This window comes from Rattus norvegicus, chromosome 2 (assembly GCF_021556685.1).
Source record: "Rattus norvegicus strain SHRSP/BbbUtx chromosome 2, alternate assembly SHRSP_T2T, whole genome shotgun sequence".
Taxonomy (NCBI): domain Eukaryota; kingdom Metazoa; phylum Chordata; class Mammalia; order Rodentia; family Muridae; genus Rattus; species Rattus norvegicus.
The window spans coordinates 148,073,789-148,097,404 of record NC_141535.1 but is presented as its reverse complement, the minus strand read 5'-3'; the positions used below and the strand labels follow the sequence as shown (position 1 = coordinate 148,097,404).

Below are 23,616 nucleotides of genomic sequence, written 5' to 3'. Positions count from 1 at the left end.
TAAGAGTATATAAAGAATTAAAAAAACTAATTATCAAAATAAAATACAAAAACCTAATCAATAAGTGAGCTAATGTAATGACAGTTCTCAAAAGATGCAGAGCAAAAGGTCAATAGCCATAGGAAAACACATTCCACATCCTTAGCCACCAAGGAATACAACAAGAAAACAACTGCTGGTCAGAGTTCAGAGGAAAAGGAACACAGTTAACAGGAATGTTAGTTAAACTGCTGCTATGGAAACCAGTATGGAGTCCTATATAAACCTCAAAATAGGACCCAACTAAACCCCAGGTCAATTAACCAGAGAAACTGTTGCATTTATGTTTATTGTGGCACTATTCAGGGTAGGTAAGTACTGAAATCAGCCTATGTGTTCATTAGTAGATGGATAAAAACATTGTATACACATATAAATGTTAAAAGGTTACACATATATGACATATACAATGGAGTTTTATTCAGTCATAAAGACTAATGAGATTATATCATTTACTAGAAAATGGATGCAGCTTGAGATTATTGTATCAAAGTAAGTTAAACTCAGAAAGACAAATATTGTGCCTATTCATTTTTGACTCCTAAGAGTTTATATAGACACATAAAACCATTTATATATACACAGTATATACATATATAATAGAAGGAAGACTGGAAGAAGGAAGGAGCTAACACAAGCAAGATAAAAGGGAAGTTATGGGGGAAATAAAGCCAAGTACATGAAATACTGCAAAGAAAACATCTTTATGAAATCCAGCTCTATATACAATGAGTACATGCCAGTAAGAAGAATAGGTCAAAGTAATTTGTATGAACCCTATAGAATAATGTAATAATCATAGCACTATCAATCATGTATAGATCTTAAACATTTGTAAGCACATAACTCTGAAAGGGCAATGATTACATTATATACTATGTGAGTATATATCACCTATTTTTCTTAATTATGTGCTATCAAACTTGGAAAAACATCTGTGTGAAAGGAAACTGAGGTTAGATAAGATTGAAGAAGACCAGTTCTATTTGAACATTTGGATTCTTTTTAGCATGGGAGCCATGTTACATATTACTTATGCAAATTAAAGTTAATTTTCAAAAATGCTAAGAGAATCCTTCAATACAATTACAGCAAAATGTTAAGACAAGGCCTACAAGTCCCACTGTCCAACATGAACATGTGCACTAACACCCAAGATAACTATATAATTACAAGAGATAAGATATACCAAAAGTGAAGGATGACTATATTTTACACATAAGAGAGGATAGGCAGGAGTTCAGGAGGTTATGGGTCTTGCTGACCTAAGTTTGTTTGATCCCTGTGACCTGAGAGTACCAACTTCCAAAAGTTGTACTCTGACCCTTCACTGTGCACCATGGTATGCATGGGGATGGGCCCATGAATGTGGGCACTAGACAAATGAGTGTAATGGAAAATCAAGCTCAAGACTGGGCAGTAGTGTTACACACATTTAATCCCAGCATTCAAGGCAGAGGCCAGCAATACTCTGTGTATTGAAGGTCAGCCTGATCTAGAGTGAGTTCCAGGACAGCCAGGACTACACAGAGAAAGGAGGAAGACAAGGAAGAGGAGGAGGAGAAGGAGGAGGAGGAGAAGGAGGAAAAGGAAGAGGAGGAGGAAAAGGAGGAAGAGGAGGAAAAGGAGGAGGAGGAGAAGGAGGAGGAGGAGGAAGAGGAAGAGGAAGAGGAGGAGGAGGAGGAAGAGGAGGAGGAGGAAAAGGAGGAGGAAGAGGAGGAGGAGGAGGAGGAGGAAAAGGAGGAGGAAGAGGAGGAGGAGGAAAAGGAGGAGGAGGAAAAGGAGGAGGAGGAAGAAGAGGAGGAAGAGGAGGAGGAGGAAAAGGAGGAGGAGGAAAAGGAGGAGGAAGAAGAAGAGGAGGAAGAGGAGGAAGAGGAGGAAGAGGAGGAAGAGGAGGAAGAGGAGGAAGAGGAGGAGGAGAAGGAGGAGGAGGAGAAGGAGGAGGAGGAGTTGTTCAAAAGATTCAACAGACAGCATTAATTACCATCTAAGGTTAAAAAATAACTTTATCAGATTGCTGTCTTACAAAACTATTAATGAAAAGTTACTGGACTTCAGATGTTACTATTTTAAGCAACAAGTGTGGGCAAGTAATATTTAAAGACAAAAATGGAAGTTTTATTTGACTTTTAAATGTACTAAGTATTTCAAGGCAAAAAGGAATGATATTCAATTTTTTTTACATTTATTGACCTCTGGTTTTAAACAAAAACAGTATCTTCTAAATCACAAAAGCATACATCCCATCAGATTATACTGCTAAAACTCAAAAGGTATGCCTTATCTTTAGATCAACAAAATTTTTCTTGTGAAAGTCTCGGCCTCCCTTTCTCATTTCTGCACGTTCCAAAAGGCCTCCCACGCCCAGAAGCAGAGAGTATGAGGTCTTGCATCACACCATTGGCCACTAAAAACACAGCTGAAGAACTTTAATGAAAATATAAAAATCAGTCCCTGACTGGAGAGTCTGAACTCTGTAACCACACAGGAGAAACGTCTGACAGAGCTGCAGGCCAGAAAGTGCAGGAGAGTAGTGAGAGGATGACTGTATTAGGTGTGGAAAGTAAGCCAGCATTATCCAGCTCCTGTCTCTGGAGGCTGCACACCCTTCTTAAAGGGACCCGGCATCCAAGGTAACAAAAATTATACAAACACACCCCTCTGCCACAGGGTCAGGGTGCAGCTGGCAGGTGCGACAGCGTTGTCACTGAATGTCGCTGAATAAATACTAGTTTCGCAGTCACTTTTTAAGTGTCCCCAGAATGTGCTTGGGGAGAGAGCTAATGCTCAAAAGCAAAACTCCTTACAGAACAGCAGCAATATTCCTGTGATCTTAATCTCAGTAGTGACAAAACTTTGGAAGAAGGCAGAGTTCACTTTCCAGCCAGGACTCAACTGGCAGTGCACCTGGCACCGAGGGTAACAAGTACCCAGTGTTCCACCCCTGACTAACACAATCAATATTTTCCTTTAAACCCACAGCCTTTCCCAGAGACCCAAGAACTGCTGGCTCGGGTTCCTGCTGTCGATTTTGGCGACTCACTGAGCCATTCACCTGTGTGCAGCGGTTTCCCCATTCTGGGCACCCTTCCAGATAATCACCTCTTGAGGTTAAAACAACTTCGCAAGCTCAAAACCCAAAGTCCCCTCCACATTTAAGCAACTAAATCCTGGGTACTAAAATTCCTGAACAGAAATGACAATAATCAAGTGAACAAGGATGGAGCCTGTCCCATCCTAGGAGATCAGAGAATGTAGCTGCTTTCTGGATTGCAAGAGAACATCCCACTTCTACAGAGTGAACTTCTGGGCTGAGACTTCAATGATCAATGCAGATACCACCAGTTCATCTGAAGTCTGTGCAATCTAAATGCTCATTCCACTGAGCAACCAATCAACGCCTCCCTTACACAGGTCTGCTTCTCCTTTATCCCTAAATGATTTTAAGGCCACAGGTAAATCTGTCCCATCCCTGTAAATGAGGACCGCCTGCCACCTGTGCAGCTGAGCACTTTCCTACCTGGCATCACCCAATGAAATCAAAGGCGTCACAAGAGTAAGAACACTCAGATAAATTACACTACAGAATGAAGGCTTAAAGAGCTTATATAACAGCCATAAATTACTGTAAATTGCTGCACTTCAAAAGAGACTTTGGCATACTACATGCTCCTTACGGTCAACAGATAAGAAAATTGCATCATACATGAAGGCAGGCAGGTGTCTGCAACAGAGATAAGAGATTTTTAGAAAATAAACGTTCAACCGTGGCCAAGGCACAGAGTGCACCCACCACAGAATCCTTTTAAGTAAAATGTTAAATAAATGTATGCCAAACTGAGACCTAATGACTGCTTGTCTTACGTTCTTACAGGGATCAAAGCCACACTCGAGGAAGAGTTTGCCTACACACGGCCCGTGCAAGGACGCTAGGTGAGAGCTACCCCACTAATTTAACCCATTAAAAGTTAAGCATGGCAAGAGGATACCCAAACCAGTCTCGGTAACAGAAGTCTTCTGAGAACCACGTCCAATGCTGCTTGCTTCTGCTCTCTAAGAGAGCACCAGGGTGTGAGGGCAGACAGACAAGGGGTGACCAGGACCACTGACCCTAGTAGTGCTAGCTTGTCATGAAGCCTCCTCTACTTATGGTGCTGACTGCAACCTGTGCATTGATTAACAGACAGCGTCCAGTAGCTGCCTTTTGGTTTTAAGGTATTACCTCTGCTGAGCTCCAGAGCCAGTATCATCTTTATTCAACATAGAACTCCCATCTTGGGTCAGCATGGCAGTAGGCACTTATAATCACAGCACGCAGAAGACTAAGACCAGATAAACCGAGGACAGTTTGGGCTTAACAGTAAGACTCCGTAAGGAGTAAGTACTTCTACCAAGTATTTCTGAAGAAAGAAAAGCATGTGGATAAGGCAAACTCAGAATAGCGATTCCCTGGGGAGACGGGAAGAGAACGCAGGGGAACAGGGGTTGTTGAACCGAACTACCTCAAAATAAGCAAAAACAAAACGGAAGCTGAAGAATGTAGGTTAATATGTTAACCTCGATTCCCTGGTTTCTTATAGCTGGTGGGAACATGGAGGTGTATTACTTTCACAAACATCTGCTTGTGTGTGTATGTGTGTGAATGCGCGTGTGCACATTTTAACTTTTCTACATGGTAGTAGCACTTTATAATATGTTAAAGTTAATTGTGAGCGAAAAGAAAATATAAAGGATGTAGACTCATACCTAAGCAGCTACACAGGTGGCAAAAGTCTGATCAGGGATCAGCCAAGCAACACAATTAGCACACGGGAGCCCTCCAGGAACACTAATCTAAGATAATGCATGCAACATAAGTTAAAGGCACACCAGCATTTTCTCCTGGCCAAGGAACAAGGAGAACTCATGTAAAACTGTACTGCAGACCATACAGTAGCATTTAACTGCATCTGTGTTTGTTCATCTCAATGAAAGCCAGACACCAGGAGGTCATGAAGCACCATGGCAGCCTCATGAAACAAAGCTGGATCAAACTGTAAGTGACACAGAAGTTCACATTTCTGCTAAGAGTTTGAAACCAACCCCAGGACTTAGGCCTATAACAAGTGCAGCTGATGTCACCAAGGGAAAATTAAAAAACAGGTCTTTTCTCCCAGGTCCTCTATGAAACGAACTGAATTTACTTCCACAGCCAGGTATCTACTTTGATATATAGATAGCATCAGACTGTTATATAAGAGCTTAAGACTATGAACACATCAACTTTCTGGAGACATTTTAGCATCTAGCCCCATTCAAAGAAAAAGAAGGAATCCAAAGAATGCCAGAGAAGCTGCACACTGTTAGTGGAGAGGCCAAGACTGACAACATACAGATATTTTGGTGGCTTCTCATAACATTTCCCTAAAACTCCAATTCAAATAATGCTCATCAAAGTCTGGACTCTGTATTGGACGATCTGGCAAGAATGACCTAAGGAATAGTTGTTCCATTTACAAAAGGCCTGCCAATCACAGCCCTCACTTCTCCCTATCATCCACACCCATCACTATCACTGATTGACACTGACTGCCCTGCTTCTATTAGCAATGTAATGCGGGGGCATAATTTCATAGGCAACACAGCTTGGAAACACCAGAAAGAAAGAGATTGGTTACAGAACAAGATTGGGAGACGCAGCCAGCCAGGTGTGGTGGCATACACCTTTAATTCCAGCAATAGAAAGGCAGAGGCAGGTGGATGGAGGACAGACTGGTTTACATAGCAAATTCCATAGTTACAAAGACTACGTATGCACATATACATAGACACACACACATATACATACATACATACATACATACACACAAACACACACACAGACACACACACACATATGGATGTAGGTTACATATAGGTTAGAAAAGGAGAAACTGAGTCAGAACAAGAAGTTATCCTCCTGCCTTTAGCATAACATTTCCAAGACTCTGGGTGCTTAGCACCAACATATGCAATTGTTTCCTATGCTGGTGGCTTTCCAACGCCCATGAGAATCATGACTGAACAAAGCTTAGCACAGCTTAGGAGGGAGCTGCCTCTGGTCCAGTAGTGCCTGAGACTCTCAGGGCTGCACTACATTATTTTGATGCGGGCTTTTTTCCCCCACCCATGCCTAGCCACCTGAACTCCTTTCAACTTGCTAACACATCAGGCAGTCAGACATGCAATGCCTAAATTCCATCTAGACAATGAAGCAACATGTGGCATTCATTCTGTAAGCCTGGGAAGGAAGCTGACTACAGCTAAAAACCCAAATGTTTGATCCAGAAAGATAAAATTACATATTATTACAAAAGCATTAGAACCACATATACAGGAGATACACAGAGAAGGGATGTTTATTAACTAACTTAAGGAAATATCAATATGGCTATATGAAATAAAATGCCTAAGAAATTACTGCAACTGACTCCCCCATTGTACATAAACACATAAATATACATATATACCCATGCAACACATGTATATGCATATATACATCTATATATATGTACATCCATATATATGTGTGTGTATATATCCATGTATATGTATGTATATATATGTACATATATATATGGATATTATAAATATATATAAAGGAAGACACTGAGAACTTACTGAGTCCACAATACAACAGTCTCAAAGCACATCATTTTATCAAGCCTGCTTTTCCTGATCAGAACTGTCAAGCTCCACGTTCTTGCTAGTGTTTGCAGTTTCCAGAAACATTTTAAAACCCGAAGAGCCTTTTTGTCTTAGAATTACAGGATCATTGATAGAAAAAAAAAATGAAGTCCGCATTCATGCATGGTTTCCACAAATTGGCCTTTTCCTCCCACAGACAGAAGAAAAGAACGCAAACACTCACCGCGGAGAGCTGGCTCCATGTAGATCTCAGTGGCTTATGGTGAATCACAATTTTCTCCTCTGGCTTCTGTTCCTTGGGCTCTGGTTCTTCATCAGAGTCGATGTCAAGGGCCTTTTCTTTGTAGTTCTGATACAGGACTGCATTTTCTTCAAGAAAGCAAGTCAGATAGGTCACTAGTTGCCCTTAAGAGCTATGCTACTTGCTCTAAAAACAACCTTTATGTTTATACAATGTTTAGTGCTGGTTTAATTAATATCTGAAAACGAGAGACAAATATATTTTGTCATCAAAGAATGTATGACATTCCAACTAAAGCAAACTTTCAATGTCTCTGTCTAGTACTCATGGAAGATGGACAGCCTTAGCCCATTGTAATTTAGGCTACAGGAAATCCATATGTTAGGTTTTCTTCAGTCTGTCAGTGTTCACCTACCTATTTAGCAAACATTTCCTGTACAGCATAACATCTTATTTTCTAACACTAAAAGGGAAAAGATACTTCGTATCCTCTTATGAACCAATAAGTCAGTGAGAAAATGAATCTCATAATCATGCATTTATTCACTCAACTGACATTTAGAAAATGTCTGCTAGACGCCAGCAACTGCCAAGCAACTGGGAATACAATGGACAAAAATGATGAGAAATCTCAATGTTCGTGAAGCTGACGTAACATCAAAGAGAACTGAAATAAACAGTTAACTTTCATACCATTTCAAATATGGCTATGTTGTCATGGAGAAAAACAAATGATGAGAAGGGGTAGGGTGAGGCTCACAGAGGCTTCACATTTAAGGCAAGACATAAGAGGTAAGAAGGGAAGCCATCTGTACAGCTAGGGAAAGAGCTCGCTCTCTCTCTCTCTCTCTCTCTCTCTCTCTCTCTCTCTCTCTGTGTGTGTGTGTGTGTGTGTGTGTGTGTGTGTGTGTGTGTGTGTGTGATACCAGTATGTAACAGAATGTCTGAGAAGTCAGAAGACACCTTCTGGTGTCAGTCTTTGCTTTCCTCCTTGTTTGAGACAGGCTCTCTTGTTCACAGCCACATACGCCAGCACACCACAAGAACACTTGGGTTACACATGAGTCCATTCACACCTGGCTCTATTTGGGTTTAGGTAATACAAACTCAGGTCCCCACGTTTGTGTTCCAAGCACTTTATCTGCTGAGCCATCTCCCGGCCCAGGAAAGAATACTTCATGAGAGTGAACCAGAAGTCCAAATGCCTTGGGGCAGGAGTCTTCCTCATGTATATGGACAAGAAGAGGCAAAGCCAATGTGGTAAGAGTTCCAGGAGAGGGCTGAACTCATAGATGATGAGGAGGGAGGGTGAGTACAGGGTAGATCATGCTGGGCCACTGAAAGGACCCTGTTTTTTATTCCAAGTGGAATTACAAGTTATTGAAGGACTGAGGGCACATGATCTCACATGAATATATGCTGACAAAAGAGAAGTTGTGTATGTATAAGCACTCTGAGGGAACTGCTAGAGTTTGATACAGCCTAGAGGAAGGAGAGATACCAATGAGGACAATCTAGAACGTAGAGAAGCAGCAGAGCTCAAGGAAAAGGCAGACGGACAAACTCCAAAGCAAGAGGAAATAAAAGTCCTAGAAGCGCTAATGAAAATCTTGGTGATTGTACAGCAGGTGTGTGCAGTGATTAAACAATGCAAAATGTACTTACAGAAACGAGCCCCACCATCCGAGTCTAAATAACCCGAGTTAAACAACTGGATTTTATCCTGAGTTCAAAAGGATTTGGTTTTTTTACATTTTTGTTAGTTGTATTTTATCCTCAATGCAAGGGAATCCACCAGAAAGAGTTACTTCAATGGGCTAGTCAAGCACTAGCTACCCAGGGGACTAACTAGGATGCCAATGGAGTAGTCAAGGTAAGGGAAGAGGGACCTGAGCTTCCCCGGAAGCATGGACTGTCACAGACTGGATGTGGGAGTAGAGAGAAGTAGATAAACTTTCAAAAACTTCCCAATTGTACAGACAGAGAGCAGGAGATAAGAACATCAGAAGCAATTCGGGCACAGATGAGGAAGATTCTGAGTTTGGTGTAGGACTTGGCTTAAGAATGCTTTCCTGCCTCAGCTTTTTCCCTTGGCAACCACACATAGCTCCATGTGTCCTGTGTCTACAGCAGCATTTGAATGTACATGAGGCTTTACTATTCTGTGATTATTCTATACATGTAAATAAGTCAAACTCAGTCTCTGGAAAGTTTTGAAGTATTTTCTGGGGGAGGCACACGGCATATGTATAACATCATTGATGCTATTTCCCAGTCATTCCCAGGAAGAATGGGCTCTCATTTGACACATGGGACAGGGCTCAAGGACGCACAGGTCTTGCATCCCTGGATTAGAATCATCCAGAACCTGGCACCACGAGTTCTCACAACACTGCTTTTAAAGGTGCACTCCTGTAGGCCATTACCAGTTAAGAATCCTGCATTCTTCACTTACATAGGTGCAAAAATGGATGTCTTCACCATCATACATAAGAATAGAAAAGATACTCAGAAACAGATCTTGATACAAGGAAATAACACACCACTATTCTGACTTTAAAACACTCAAAATGTTCAAGCCTTTAAGGCATAAACAAAATCAAGATGAAATTCCAAGAAGCAAAAATCTTGTAATCCTCTGAAACAATGGTTCTCAACCTGTGGGTCACACCCTCTTCGGGAGTGAAGGATCCTTCACAGAGGTTGCATATTAGATATCTCATATGTCAGATATTTACATTACGATTCATAGCAGTAGCAGAATCACAGTTACAAAGTAGCAATGGAATAATTTGATGGTTGGGGTATAACCACAGCATGGGGAACTGTGTTAAAGGGCAGCATTAGACAGCTTGAGAGCCACTGCTCTAAAGGAAATGTAAGTCTGATTGTTGTTGACTCCACACTCATACAATGTTCAGTAAACAGCAAGGGACAAAAAAGCAGCAGTTCTATGTCCCTAAGCTTGTGTTGTCACAGGTGTCCAGGGGACAAGTTACTACAACTCTCAGAGCTTTTGATTTCCCCAGTTATAGAATCGAGGAGATGGATTTATCCCAACTAGTCAAAGTACCACATTTGGGTTTCTTCCCCAAATAACAATTACTTTCTACAATCAGTACACCGACTTGATAAATTACTCATTTGTTGTTCTGCAGGAACTATTTCACCGTCATCCAAAGTGTGTGTTTTACATCTGCAAGGTTTTCTATTAGCTTTTTTTATGGAAGAGCTTCCTTCCCTTCATTCTTCATTAAAGGATGGAAACCCTCAGCATTTCAAAGCAGTGAAGAAAGTCGGTCTACTCAAGTCCCCAGGAGCTTCCGGGCTGCAGCTGGGACTGTTCCCTCTGCTCCGCCCAGTTGGCCCCTTGACCCATCTATTTACAGAGTCCACTAATCTGATTAGCATGTGAACACCTGGCTGAAGCTGCTTTTGTTTTTGAAATTCTCAACAACAAATAATACACAGGTTAGCAATCCCCAAGATTAAGGGTTGGTTTTTTTCTTTCTACCAGAAAACCTACATTTCCCCAAAGGTGAAGCTTAGGAGGAAAACAGGAAGTCAGAAATAAAACTCAAATGTGGAAATACTGCAAAAAGAATATTAAGAAAGAAAAAAAGTGGCCTGAGGAAATACCACAGAGGATCCAAGCTTCAGGCTCAAAGAGCCTGAGTGAGGAGCTAGGGCTCCACCCCCACGTAGTGAGGCAGGTGGGGATGGAGCCAAGCTAAAAAAAAAAAAAAAAAAAAAAAAAAAAAGGAAAAAAGAAAGCTTTCAAGATGTCAACTGAAAAAGTTACCAGCTTATAAACAACACCCCCCCCCCATGGATAAACAAAGTTGGCATGGTGAACACAGCTTCGTACTGGATAATCCAAGACTAAGTTAGGCATTCTTGTTTTTGTCATCTCAAGTGTCTTTGTTACTGCAGTCAGGTTTCAAATTTTAATTGATGTACCATATTGAAGCTGCAATAAAAGTCTGGAAAATTCAATGCTTACCTTCTCCATCAAATGTTCCTTGTCCTTTCAGCATTTTTTTCTAAGAGACAAAAAAAAAAAAAAAAGGAGAGAAAAGCAAACTGTGTATGAATAAGCCAAGTACAGCTATTTTAAGTTAAAAGTTCCTTTTTGTTATTTCCTTCAGATTTCCAAAAGCACATGGCAGAGAATCCCCATGGCAATAAACCGCAACAATAAAATAAAGTGTAGAGCGTCCCCACATCCCGTTAAACTAGAGAAAGAATCCTCGAACGACCAGCGGTCCTGCTCACGTCTCTGTGATTCACTCTCACTGTTAAACTGAACTTTGCTCCCCCTGACAGCTGGGGGAGGGGCACATAAAATGTTATGTAATGTCTTCCCTTTAAGACTGTATGTCTAAACTAAAACAGGCTTGCTTGTGTATTACATGTGTGACATTTCTATAGACTGGTGCCGGTTGTCTGATTAATCAAAAAAAAAAAAAATGTGACTGCCCTCTTGCTTAGATCTCTCGTGTTTCTAAGAAGGTGGCACATACTCCAAACATCCCTCTCTGGCTGGCCCTTTTCCTTTAGGTCACATTGTAAAAAAAATATTTAGTAAGGCCAACTGCTAGGCCCATATTAGGTTACAATATCTCTCACTTTCATACAGATTCTAAGCTATTAGTTTGTAAATAATAATAATGATAATGATAATTATAATGATAGTTAATAATAAAGCACAAATATGGGGCATGGTTACTGAAAAAAAACAAGGCAATGCACTGTTCCATGATTTCATGTGCTATGGGCATTCAAAAAATTTCCCCAACACGTTCACATTGGATTTAATGAATGGCACGTGAGCCAGCCCAGTCTTACCTTTATCCTTCCCAAGCTAGAGAACTTCTCCTTGTCTTCCATTACCGCCTTCAGGACAGGCTGGGACATTCTGTTCTTCTTCTTTGAGCTGGTGGGACTGTCAAAATCAAAACCGCTGACCACTGCCCTTCGGTAAGATGTGGACCGCAAGCCTCGCCGAAGGGAGCCCGGGCTGTCTATGTCGTTGTCGGCTTCGCTTTCCTCCCCTTCGGGGCCCAGGGGTGCTCCCAGTCCCTCCACCATGCTGCGCACCTTGAGAAGCCTCCTGTGGGGCTCTACATTCTGACTGTTGGATTTACTCAGTTTAATTTCGGAGGCAAGGCTTTTGGGGATAATCTGCTGCTTTCCCATCTTGAGGGCCGCCGGGCTGTTGGTACTCAAAATCACGGAAGGGTTCGGTAGCTCATTCCCTTGGGAGGGCAGCCTTTGGAGGGGCAGTTTTTGTTCTGAAGACCTGTGCTGGGGGGCAGGAGAGAGTCTCGAGGGGGACAGCTCCAAGTCCCCAGCAGACTGACCAGTTTGTGATACTGGGCCAGATGAGTCGGTTTTCGGGGCAAGGCCATTGGCAGTGGGTGAAGATACCTTACTGGCAGTCACCCTGGTGCGGTCCTCACCCGGGGCGCTAGAGGCTGGGATGTCCGGAGTCCGCGAGGCGCGCGACAACAGCGCCGCGGGCGAGGACACCGTGCCATTAACAGCGGACTTCGGGGAGCCTCCAGACGCCGCGTAGGAAACCAGGGGTGACTTGGGTCGTCGAAGTCGAGGAGAAGCAGCTCTGTAGTCCGGGGACACCGTGCGACCATTGGTCACCGGCCTCCGATGTGCGCACAGAAGCTGGGGGCTCCTGGACACTGTCCTGCCCTCTGGGCCGGCGGGTACAGGGACCGGAGTCTGTGGCGCGGGCAGAGCAGCTAGCTCCTCCACCGGGAAGTCAGTGATCAGCAGCCCGCTGGGGCTCTGGTACGACTGTGGCCGCGGCTTGCTCCGGCCGAGCAACTGGAGCGGAGGGGTAGACCGTCTCCGCCACAAAGGGGTGACGCCGTTGCTGGAAAAATCCACCTCGCTTTCGCCGTCCATAGCGGGGCCTTTGGGCCGGCCCCAAGAGGAGGAAAGCTGCTCAGGTTGTCTAAGAGGAAGGAACTTTGCCTCCGGACAACTAGTATTGTCTGGGAGCCTAGCCGGGGTCCAGTCCGGCGGTCACACGGGTGTCGCGCCGGACTCGGCAGCGCCTCACTTACCCGCCCTTTCTCGGGCACAGCGCCTCCCGCCACGCTGCGCGACCGAGGATTGAGATCCGAGCCGCAACCGATTAGATGAATCTGGTCTCTTCTGAGTCCTTCCCGCGCCCCAAGCCGGTTGGCACCTAGAGAGCTCGCCGCCACTGCAGGACACTTGGAAAGAGTTCAGCTGGCTGGGACAGCTTGCCGCGGGACACTCCCCCGCGTCTCCATCTAGCCGCCCGCCCCGCGCTAGTACAGCCTGCCCCCGGTGCGCGGTCTCCAGCGCGCTCACCCTTCCTGGCGTCCAGAGCACGGACCAAAGAGTGCTCCCAGTCCCCGTGGGTGGCCTGAGTCCTCACCAAAACTCGGAGGCAAGCGCACAACCCAACTTCGCAGAGGCCCGCGGCGCCAGCCCCGCCCCCGCGCTACGCCCCGCCCCTCTTGGCCCCGCCTCAGCACGCCGGGGAAGCTCGCACTGAGGCGCCCTGCAGTTCCCGCCTACGCCTGCCCTGAGAGCGCTCCAAGTGTTTGCAAACTGGACGCGCACACCTGAGCTGGGTGTCCAGACCGGAGTACTGGAATGTAGGAGCGCGGGCGACCGCCCTAGGGGCCAGCTGCAGGGCGCGGTCGCAGCTCAGAACACAGCATGGGAATGATCATGTGAGCAGGGAAAGGGGTTCTTAATGATCCCCGAACTATGGAGATTGGAAGGGTGAACCAAGTCGGAACCTGGTGCTGCTGTGCCATTTCACTGGGCCACTTGCGGGTCTTCAAACTGCACCTCACTCCGGCGTCTCACTTCGGGGTCTCATTCCTGCCTGTGCTTGCAATGTGGACTCAAGAGGAAAACTGGCTAAAAGGCCAGGCGAAACGTAACTCTGCATTTCATAATCTTTGGGCCTTGTATGTTTGCAAGTCACACAGTAAAAGTAAACAAAATACAAAATATTTATTTAGTGTGTATAATATAAATTGAAAATGTGTGTAGAATAAAATACCTTACAAGGAATACATAATAAAGCCTTATTCGAGATTAGTAGTCTGGATAGAGGTGGGCCTACCCCTACAGCCTAGTCTTTTCTCACTACCTTTATTTAGCCAAGCCAAGTGCACAGCCTTAGAGTCTTCACACTTATTTCTTGGCCTTCTGGCTTGTTACTCCATTGGAATGGGAGTTGGAATACTCCCTACTGTTTATTTCCCCAACCACCTGATCTCTTTCTTTTCTACACTACTCAAAATCCGTACACCTGTATGCTTATATGTTTATGTATTAATACTTAATCTATTCTGCCTTCCCATTGTAATTTTGAAGAGGGCAGGGGCCATGTTGATAGTTCACGCACACAGTAGATGATAAATATCTGTGGAGTGAGAAAATGAATGAGAGAAACGAACCTGGGCCAATGATCATTCGTCTTTTGGATGTTGGTTGCCAAGTTGGCTCTGTCTTAGTGAAATTCCAGGTATGTAAGAATAATGAGGCGACCTGAGAAGACATGATTTTAGTCGGTTAGATCTGTAGAATTGGTTCTGTTAGCAAGACATATGGCAGTCTCCATGCTTTCAAGGTTCACGTGAGCAGCCACTGTTTAAAGCCTGTGCTTCTTTCTGCTTTGGTGGTGAAAGGAAGGGTGATGTTTATCGTGTTTCTTCATATTTTTGTGTACTTACCAAAGCTGCACGATAAAGATCTTTGAACTGAGAAACGTCCTTGAACTCGAAGAAATGGAATCAAAATGTTTATCAAAATAATTTTTAAGAAAATTTAACAATAATTTCATATGGAATGCAATAGATTCTGTGTTCATCTATGGAACCTTAGTATAGGGAATTTTCATATCAATAATAAGTTTAACTCCAGAAAGTGTGGAGTTGATAAATGGCAAGTTTAATAGGGGTCGAAATACAATCTGTGATCAAAGTTAAAAAGCTGCAAGTAATGGCGAGAGAGGTTAGTGTCTCTGTAAAGCATGTTGGTTCTTGAGTTGTGACTTGTGATGAAGAAGTCATGGTCTGCTCACCTCCTTCCTAAGCAACAGCCTACTCCCAAAACAACAGCAAAAACACCAAACCCTGTTCTTTCACTAAGGAAAATTTGCAAGCACACAGACCAGTGTTTTAGCTTCCACTTAATTTATTGCATATTTTCAAATCTAAGGCATAGTCAATTGGTTGCTGTGATGCTTAGTCTTATGTCACCTTGATATATAGTCTGCAGTCCGAATGGAGGGAAACTTAAAGGAGAAAATACCTCTGTAAGATCCAGCAGAATGGCACTTTCTTAGTGATTGCTGGGGAAAGGCCCAGCCCCTTTGTGGGCAATACCACTCTTGAACCGGTGGTCCTGGGTTCTCTCAGAAAGAAGACTGAGCAGGCCTTGGAAGCAGCCTGTCTACAGACTCTGCATCAGCTCCTGACTCCAGGATTCTGCCCTGTTTGAGTTGCTGTCCTGGCTTCCCTTGATGATGAACAGTGATATGAAAGTATAAGCTAGCAAACGTTTTCCTCCCTAACCGACCGGCTTTTTTAGCGTAGTAATGTGTCACAGTCATAGAAGCCCTAACTAGGACAAATGAATTGCAGTGTCTTATGGAATTCCTTATACTTACTGAAAAGATACTTTTTAGGTTAGCTTAGACAATTTTTTTTCTATTGTGCACATATACGAAGTGTAAAATATAAGCAGAGTAAATTGGTTGAAGTTTTATACTATTTCTCTAGAACACTTTTGTTTTCACACAGCTATTAGTATGTGTGGCTTTTCCCCTACAAAAAGGCACCAATAGAACAATATTTCATTTTTACATTTTCCAGTTCAGGGGATTTATTTATCGCAAACCTAAAATTTTACTATATTTCCACTATACAGAACAGCCCACTTAATTCTGCTTTGTAGAATTTATCGAGGTTATTTATTTATTTATTTATTCATTCATTTATTCATTTATTTACTTACTTACTTATTTTTTATTCTGTTTATTTACATTCCGGTCATTGCCCACCCTCCCACAATTCCTCATCCCATTTCTCCTCCCCCTTGCCTCCACAAGAGGGTGCTCCCCCAACCCTGGCCTCCTGCTTCCCTTGGGCACCTCTCAGGAGAATAAAGCTCATCTTTTCTCACTGAGGCCAGATCAGGCAGACCTCTGCTAAGGGGTCAGATCAGTCCATGTATGCTCTACGTTGTTGGCTCAGTCTCTGGGGAATCCAGGCTAGTTGAGACTGCTGGTCTTCCTATGGGGTCACCCTCCCCTTCAGCTTCTTCAGTCCTTCCCCCAAGTCAACCATAGGGGTCCCCAACTTCAGTCCAATTGTTGGGTGTAAATATCTGCATCTGTCTCAGTCAGCTGCTGGTAGGACCTCACAGAGGTCATCTATCCAGGCTCCCGTCTGTAGGCACAGCATAGCATCAATAACAGTGTCAGACCTTGGTGAGTGCCAGGTGTAGGTGTGGTGGCACACACCTTTAATCCCATCACTGGGGAGATAGAGGCTTGTGGATTTCTGAGAGTTCAATGTCAGCCTAGAGCACAGAGCAAGCTCCAGGACAACCAGAGTTACACAGAGAAACCCTGTCTGCAAAAAAATGAAGCCAAAATAATATTTCTTAAGAGCATGTTTCAGTTTAGAGTCTGGGATTTCCTTTCTAGCTACTAATAACCATATTGCATTTTTTATTCAATATAATTACATGGATCTCTCTCTCTTTCTCTGTGTGTGTGTATGTGTGTGCATGTATGTGTGTGTGTCATCATCACAATAACTTGGCTAATTGCTGCTTTCTTGATAGCAAAAACTATTCCAGTTTCAGAGAAGTTAAAAAGCAGGACTAAATACTCTTTAAACCTGGAATGAAAGGATACATTGAGCAATGTAGTTCACTCCTATATTCAAAAGCCATATTGAATTACTAGAATCGTCAATAGTACACTGTAGGATATATTTCTGCATTTACTTTTATTGTGTTTGGCACAATAATTTAGCTAATATAAAGGGAATATGTTGATTAGACTTATTACCTTTGCTACTCTGCCCATTTACCTTTTATTAATTTAGATATTCTTTCCACAAATATTTATTTAATGCAGTTAATAGTGAAGCAATGAGCCAGGCCTACTTGAGTATTACAACCTGTCTCAAGTGTCAAATTGAAATTGAAATGAGAATAAAAGACGCTCAAGTTGAGTGGGATCTGAGAAGCCCCTAGTCTATGGACACCTCTGTTAAGGAGACATAACAGGGCCAAAATATTTCAAGGTAGAAAAGAATTAATGGGCTTCTGAAAGAAATGTTCTAATGTGAATAAACTGTGCAACAAGTACTAGACTACCCACGTTTCTTACGTGCCAACTACATTAACCTAGTATACAGATCTGGTAGGTGATTTCTGTTTAGAATTCAGCTAGGACGATGTATAGGGAAGCCACATGTGGCTACTTTACAGAGCCTGAAAGGGAAGGACTTGGGCATTTGACCCAGGGAAGACAAAGGAGCATACTGTCCCTCTTTGCTCCGTTACTGGGGAGCCGAAGGATGGCCCCTAGACAGCTGCAGCACACACCTATAGGACTGCAGAGGCAGCCAAATGACAGTCTGCCGGTCTGTCCTAGTGGACAATAGCATTCACAGGTGCTGTGGATTGGAGAGTAAGCTAAGTGGGTGTTGGGGGGATGTAGGGGGAATAGGCTAAAGCCTCAGTTCCATTGACAATCCTAGCATTAAAAATACTACCTTAAGAACTTAGGGATTCTAGTTCTTTTTGAAGTGGGCCATCTCTGGAACGCTGAGCATGGCAGTAGGAAGTGCATAGCCTGGGCATTTTGTAATCTGTGTTGATTCCTAAGCACACCTGAATATACACAAAATCCCTGTGCCATCCTCCCTCTATGCCCAATATGTAAAACCCTTCTGTTCCATAAGCTTTCCGTCATCCACGCTGTCAGGGCTTCCTGCAGTTTAGATGCTGACAGTCACAAGGAGAGGCAGGCTTGCCCTTCTGATTTCTAAGTCTCTGATTTGGACTTTTCTGATACAGATAAAAATCAGACATGATATCTGGATAGTAACAATATCAGTTTAGGTTAGCCAAGGTAAAGAATTCACAGTTGCGATTGATGGGGAGGCTCTACAGCATGGCCTATCGGGAGAAGGAAAGTGCAAAACTGTTTTCCAAGGGTTCAGCTGTCTAGTGATTCCAGTGCATGAGGAGACCAAGCCTTTGGCTTGGCAAGGCCATTTTTCTTTCTCTTCTACTCAGTGACACAGGCTGGGCAAAGGACAACTTGATTGTTCAAGGTGCTTAGGGTTTAGTTATGATCCTTGGGAAGGTAATAGAGACCTCTGCAGTATTTATTTATTTATTCTCTTTCTCCTCTCCCTCTTTCCCTCCCCCTTTTCCCTCCCCCTCTCGTCCGCCCCCTCCTTCCCTCCCACTCCCACTGCCCCTCCCCTCTTTCTGAAGCATGCTGGATATAATATGCAGCAGATATGAGTTCCGTGGACTGGTCCTGTCCTGTTCTTGACTCCATGGATCTGATTTAGTCATTGTGCCAGGTCACTGCCTACCTTCAGAGATACAACCAAACTAAAAAAAAGCAGCATGGTGGAGGAGGAGGCTGTGTGAAAGTTGAGTCAGAAGGGGAGCTCTTCCTGCTGTCTTCACTACTGTGAAGGAATTAGTGCTAAGAGGCAAGGAGCAGGCCTAGGTCATCTCTCATCAACTGTATGCAGAATCCTTTAGCTGAGCAGTCAGAGGTCAGCTATTGTGAACAGTCTCGTACACCCTTCCTAAGGGACAGAAATTTTCGTGTAGGCCTCTATGGACCTTCTTTTGACAAGAGTTTCCCCAGTTTTTGGAAAAAGTCTGCCCACAGAGAGCATTATAGGGCATAGGAAGCAACAGCCATGCATAGCTTCTGCCCTATGGCATATTCCCTGAGTAAGTGTTTATAAAGGGAAGGAAAATGGTAAAGTTTAACAGAAATTAAAGTTATTTAGAGTTATCTTTCTTTGCCCTGGATTTTTATTAAACATTCTTCTAAGAGACTTTTACAGACAGTAGGCTCTAACTGGGAGTTTGGCCTATTTCCTAACAATATTTTAGAAATGGAATGAAAGTAAGGAAAAATGCAGTGGTCCGCGGTTCATTCAGTCTTCAAAGAGGGAACTAAGACACAACTTCTGGTTTTGGGTGGTTATTTTGCTTGTTTGTTTGTTTGTTTGTTTTGTTTTGTTTGTGTTTGTTTATATTTTCTTCTCCTTCACAGGAGGAAGAGGTGGGAAGGACTTTTGGGTAGTAGTTGGTTCCTGTTATTTCCCTCTTTGGTCTATTTTGCTTTAGGATTTGGTTCTGGATTTGGCCTACCACCACCAATAGGGCAGTAGCCTGCAATCTATATAGTTGGGCTCAGTCTAGCAGGTGCCTTAGGGGCAAACTGCTTTTTAAGAAGATGATGGTCCCTACTATAGTTGATAATGGTTAGACACTCTCCGTTTTCCTACTATCCTACTTAGTATTAATTACCTACACAGTTTAGAATCACCTGAGGTACACTAAAAAAACTAAAAGGAATCTTAACTACAGGGGTCCCTGGCTTCTGCCCATTGGTTGGGTATAAGTATCTGCATCTGACTCTTTCAGCTGCTTGTTGGGCCTCTCGGACGGCAGCCATGCTAGACTCCTGTCTGTAAGCACACCATAGCACCAATAATAGTGTCAGGCCTTGGGGCCTCCCCTTGAGCTGAATCCCACTTTGGGCCTGTCACTGGACCTTCTTTCCCTCAGGCTCTTCTCCATTTTTGTCCTTGCAGTTCTTTTAGACAGGGTCAATTCTGGGTCAGAGTTTTTGACTGTGGGATGGCAACCCCATCTTTTCACTTATGCCTTGTCTTTCTGCTGGAGGTAGACTGAGGAGGAGGGTGGCTCCAGAGGAAGACCAGTAGTCTCAACTAACCTGGACACCTGAGATCTACCAGACACTGTATCACCAGCAAAGACGCTTACACCAGCTGATATGAGGCCCCTGACACATATACAACAGAGGGCTACTGGTCTGTCCTCAGTGAGAGAAGATGCACCTAACACTCGAGAGAATTGAGGCCCCAGGGAGTGGGAAGGACCTGTGTGGTGGGGAGGATGGCGAAATTCTCTTGGAGACAGAGGAGGAGGCAAAGGATGAGGAACAGTCAGAGGACAGACCAGGAGGAGAATAATGACTGGACTGTAGAAAAGATGTAATAATAATAATAATAATAATAATAATAATAATAATAATAGGGGTGGTGGTGGTGATGATGATGATGATGATCATAAAGGAATCTCAATTGAATGATTTTATCGGGTTGGTGTGTGGGCATATCTGTGAGAGATTGTCTTGATCCCCTTTCCCCATCCTCCATCCCTATCAAGTCTCTGGGCATCATCTCCCACTGAAGACAGACAAGGCAGCCCTGTTGGAAAACAGATTCCACAGATAGGCAACAGCTTTAGGGACAGCCCCTGTTCCAGTTGTTGGGAGACCCACATGGAGACTGAGCTCCAGGTCTTCAATGGCCACACCTAGGAAACTTTACAGGCACATCTGATCAGGAGGGTCGGGTTTTTCCTTTGTTTTCAGTGTCTGGAAGTTGCGGCATCCATTTGGATGTTCCACAATCATAGTGAGGATGATTGACATTTGACATGAAAGAACGCCAGTGCTTTTGTTTTTTGAGAAGATCTTAATTTATTCACAGAGAGTAAGGGCTCAGAGAACCCTCTCAGTTCATATGACTATCAGCCCCAGTTGGATTTGTGTGTTGTTCTTGAATTTCAAGGTGAGATAAGTATTTTAAAAGCTTCTGTCGTCACTGGGTCCCTGTCTGAGCACACGGGATGGAAGAACAGGACAGTCATCTCTTTTAATAATTATGTGCCTGGAACTTTAGTTTGTTTACTTAAACACTTTATCAGCAGATATTAATTATACTTAAAGGGATTGATTATGGGATTTTCATACACACACACACACACACAATATATATTTTAATCTTATCAATTCCTCCTTATTCTCTCTGTCTGCCTCCCACTTCCACTGGTATCCTACCTCTTCCCACCCAGTTCCCCCTCTACTGTCATGTCTTCTTTTAGGGGTGACTCAAAACGTGTTTAATTAAGGTTGCTTACGGGAACCTGGTTGAAGGGCTATTTACAGAAGTGTGGGCAACTTACCAGGGGTTCTACCATAGGAAAAAATGTCTCTCCCTACCGCAGCCATGGTTAATTGTATATAAATTCTCACAAGGTGGCATAGCCTTGTGAACTTCTCTACCCTTCATGAAAGAATGCTGAGGAACCCAGTCCCTACACATCTTGTGAAGGTAACTATAGCTGTTTTAAAGTCATGGCCAAAATATATTGGGAAGAAAATGGTTAACAATGCTTCACGCACTTCTTCCAACTCACCTATTCTTTCTACCCCTTCTTCTGCCTTGTTCCCTGAGCATCACAGGACAGTGTGAAATAGATGCTCCATTTAGGGCTCAGTTTTCATCAATCGCTTATTTTCATCATTTGGACCAGTTATGTGTCTCAGCAGCAACTGGAAAAAAAGAAAAAAGAAAAAGGAAACTTCTCCATTCCAGCCAAAGTTGACAGTGTTTATGATGGTAAGACACAGATGTGGTAAACACTGGGATTATACAAAAGTCAAAACAAAATAAAACAACAAACCTTCCTCATTTGCCATAGTTTTTTTCAATGACCCTTTATGGGGCATCTATTATGAGCAATATGATCTAGTCTACAGATACAATAAACACATTATGACAGATACAACAACACATAGATTCCCCATGTATCTGAATCACAAACCATGACCCTCTATGTTTGTCAGATTTCTCTAAAGGAACAGAACTAATAGAATACATACATAACATATACATACACAAATACGTATACATATATACATATACATATAAATCCATATATATATATACAGATACATATAAATCCATATATATGTATATATGATTTATTACATTGGTTGGTAGACTGTGGTCCAGGTAGCTCAGAGTTCTTTGTCTCATGACAGAAAGGCTGAAAATCCACTACTTACTCAGTCCATGAGGCTAGATATCTCAGCAGTCACAACATGGTACATAAAGAAAAATCTGAAGTTCCACCTTTCCCATAATTTACTGTTTTATTCTTTCTATGCCTAGTGTATCGGGGCAGGTAAAGTAGTAAAATAAATAAATTAATAATAGTAAATAAAATGTCAAAACCTGAGTACCTTTCAGAACACAACTTGTGTTTGGTGTAATGGTGATATATTTAACATACAGTCATAACAATGAAATCACACACGAGTATCCTCTAAGCAGTCCTGGTCCTGTCCGTTGATACTTTCTTATGTAGGCTATCATCAATGCCCTTTTTCTTTTGGTGATGATTTACCAGAATCTATTCACTTCATCCTCTGAGTTTTGTTGTGTTCTAAGCTTTCTCTGGATTAATGAAGCAGCTTGTAGAGCCACAACTCTTGTTTCATGAACTTTGATAAGTAATTTGAACAAAGGTGCATCTGAATAGGCCACACTGCTCCTTTGTGTAAAGAGTTCTGTTTGCAAAAGAACTCAAGATAAACCAAATTCTATGCGAGCATTCCATTTTCCAAGTAAAATTATATCAAGAGTCAGGTGGGGATACTTAAGACTGGTCGGTATTTTCAAGTTTTATCGTGCCCAGAATTGTTTGGAAGAAATCCAGTCTTACTTACCTTAAAAATCCAGCAGGGGAAAAAACAGCTGAAATAAACTGAACCCCATGATTATTTAGTTCTTTGTTTACTTCGGTGTTTGGGTATTTGATACAAAACAAAAGCTTTTTTAGACATACTTTTCAAACTCTGTTTTGCCACTGGTTTTTTATTGGACAAAAAGAATAGTTAGTACCAGAGTAAAGCTTTCTGTGCTATACACATCCAGGCTTGCTACTAAGCTACTCTCACCCAGCAGTGGCAATCAAGTTTGAAAAATGCTTTCCCAAGTGGAGACCTGCCACCTAGCAACCACTTTGAAATGCTCAAGACGACATGAAATGCCCAGTTTTGAAACTGATGGGCTGTTGTATGGACCAAAGCCATTAAAGGGATGGAACTTTGTTTTTAGAGCAAAGACATGCAGATTAGGGGGGACTGTTCAATTTAATTGCTCAACTGATTTTGTAGTAATGTTGGCAGATAAAATACAGAGGAAAAGTTGTATCAGATGAACTACCCTAAAAATTACTCTCGCTGTTAACGAGAAATTCAAATTTAACTGGGAATACCATATTCCCATTCATTAAACCTGACAATCCTATTTCAGAGAGACTTTTGTAGTCAAGTGTATAGGGACAGTTGTAAAGACCTGTATTGCTTATATCGATTCAGTTCCCCTATGTACCCTGGGCTTAGGAAACCTGTCTCAGAACACTGATCACTGGACCTGGGAAGAAATCTCAAGCATGAGGCTATGATATGGGTATAGGAGAAGCTTACAGCTGAGGATCAGAAATCACTCCAGGGTTGATACTCAGGAAAGTCAAATTGAGGAGAGGACTGGAAAAGAGAAGTGTTG

General features: G+C 42.8%; 1 protein-coding gene across 1 annotated transcript in view; it reads right to left on the bottom strand.

Annotated features, from left to right (window-relative positions):
- Arhgef26 (Rho guanine nucleotide exchange factor 26) overlaps window positions 1–13,407 on the bottom strand; it is a 118,463-nt gene extending 105,056 nt beyond the window's left edge. Inside the window, 3 exon segments of the mRNA NM_001427682.1 lie at window positions 6,929–7,074; window positions 10,950–10,989; window positions 11,795–13,407. Coding sequence (NP_001414611.1) covers window positions 6,929–7,074; window positions 10,950–10,989; window positions 11,795–12,871 — 1,263 coding nt within the window. The 5' untranslated portion in view covers window positions 12,872–13,407.
- Window positions 13,408–23,616: the final 10,209 nt, after the last annotated feature.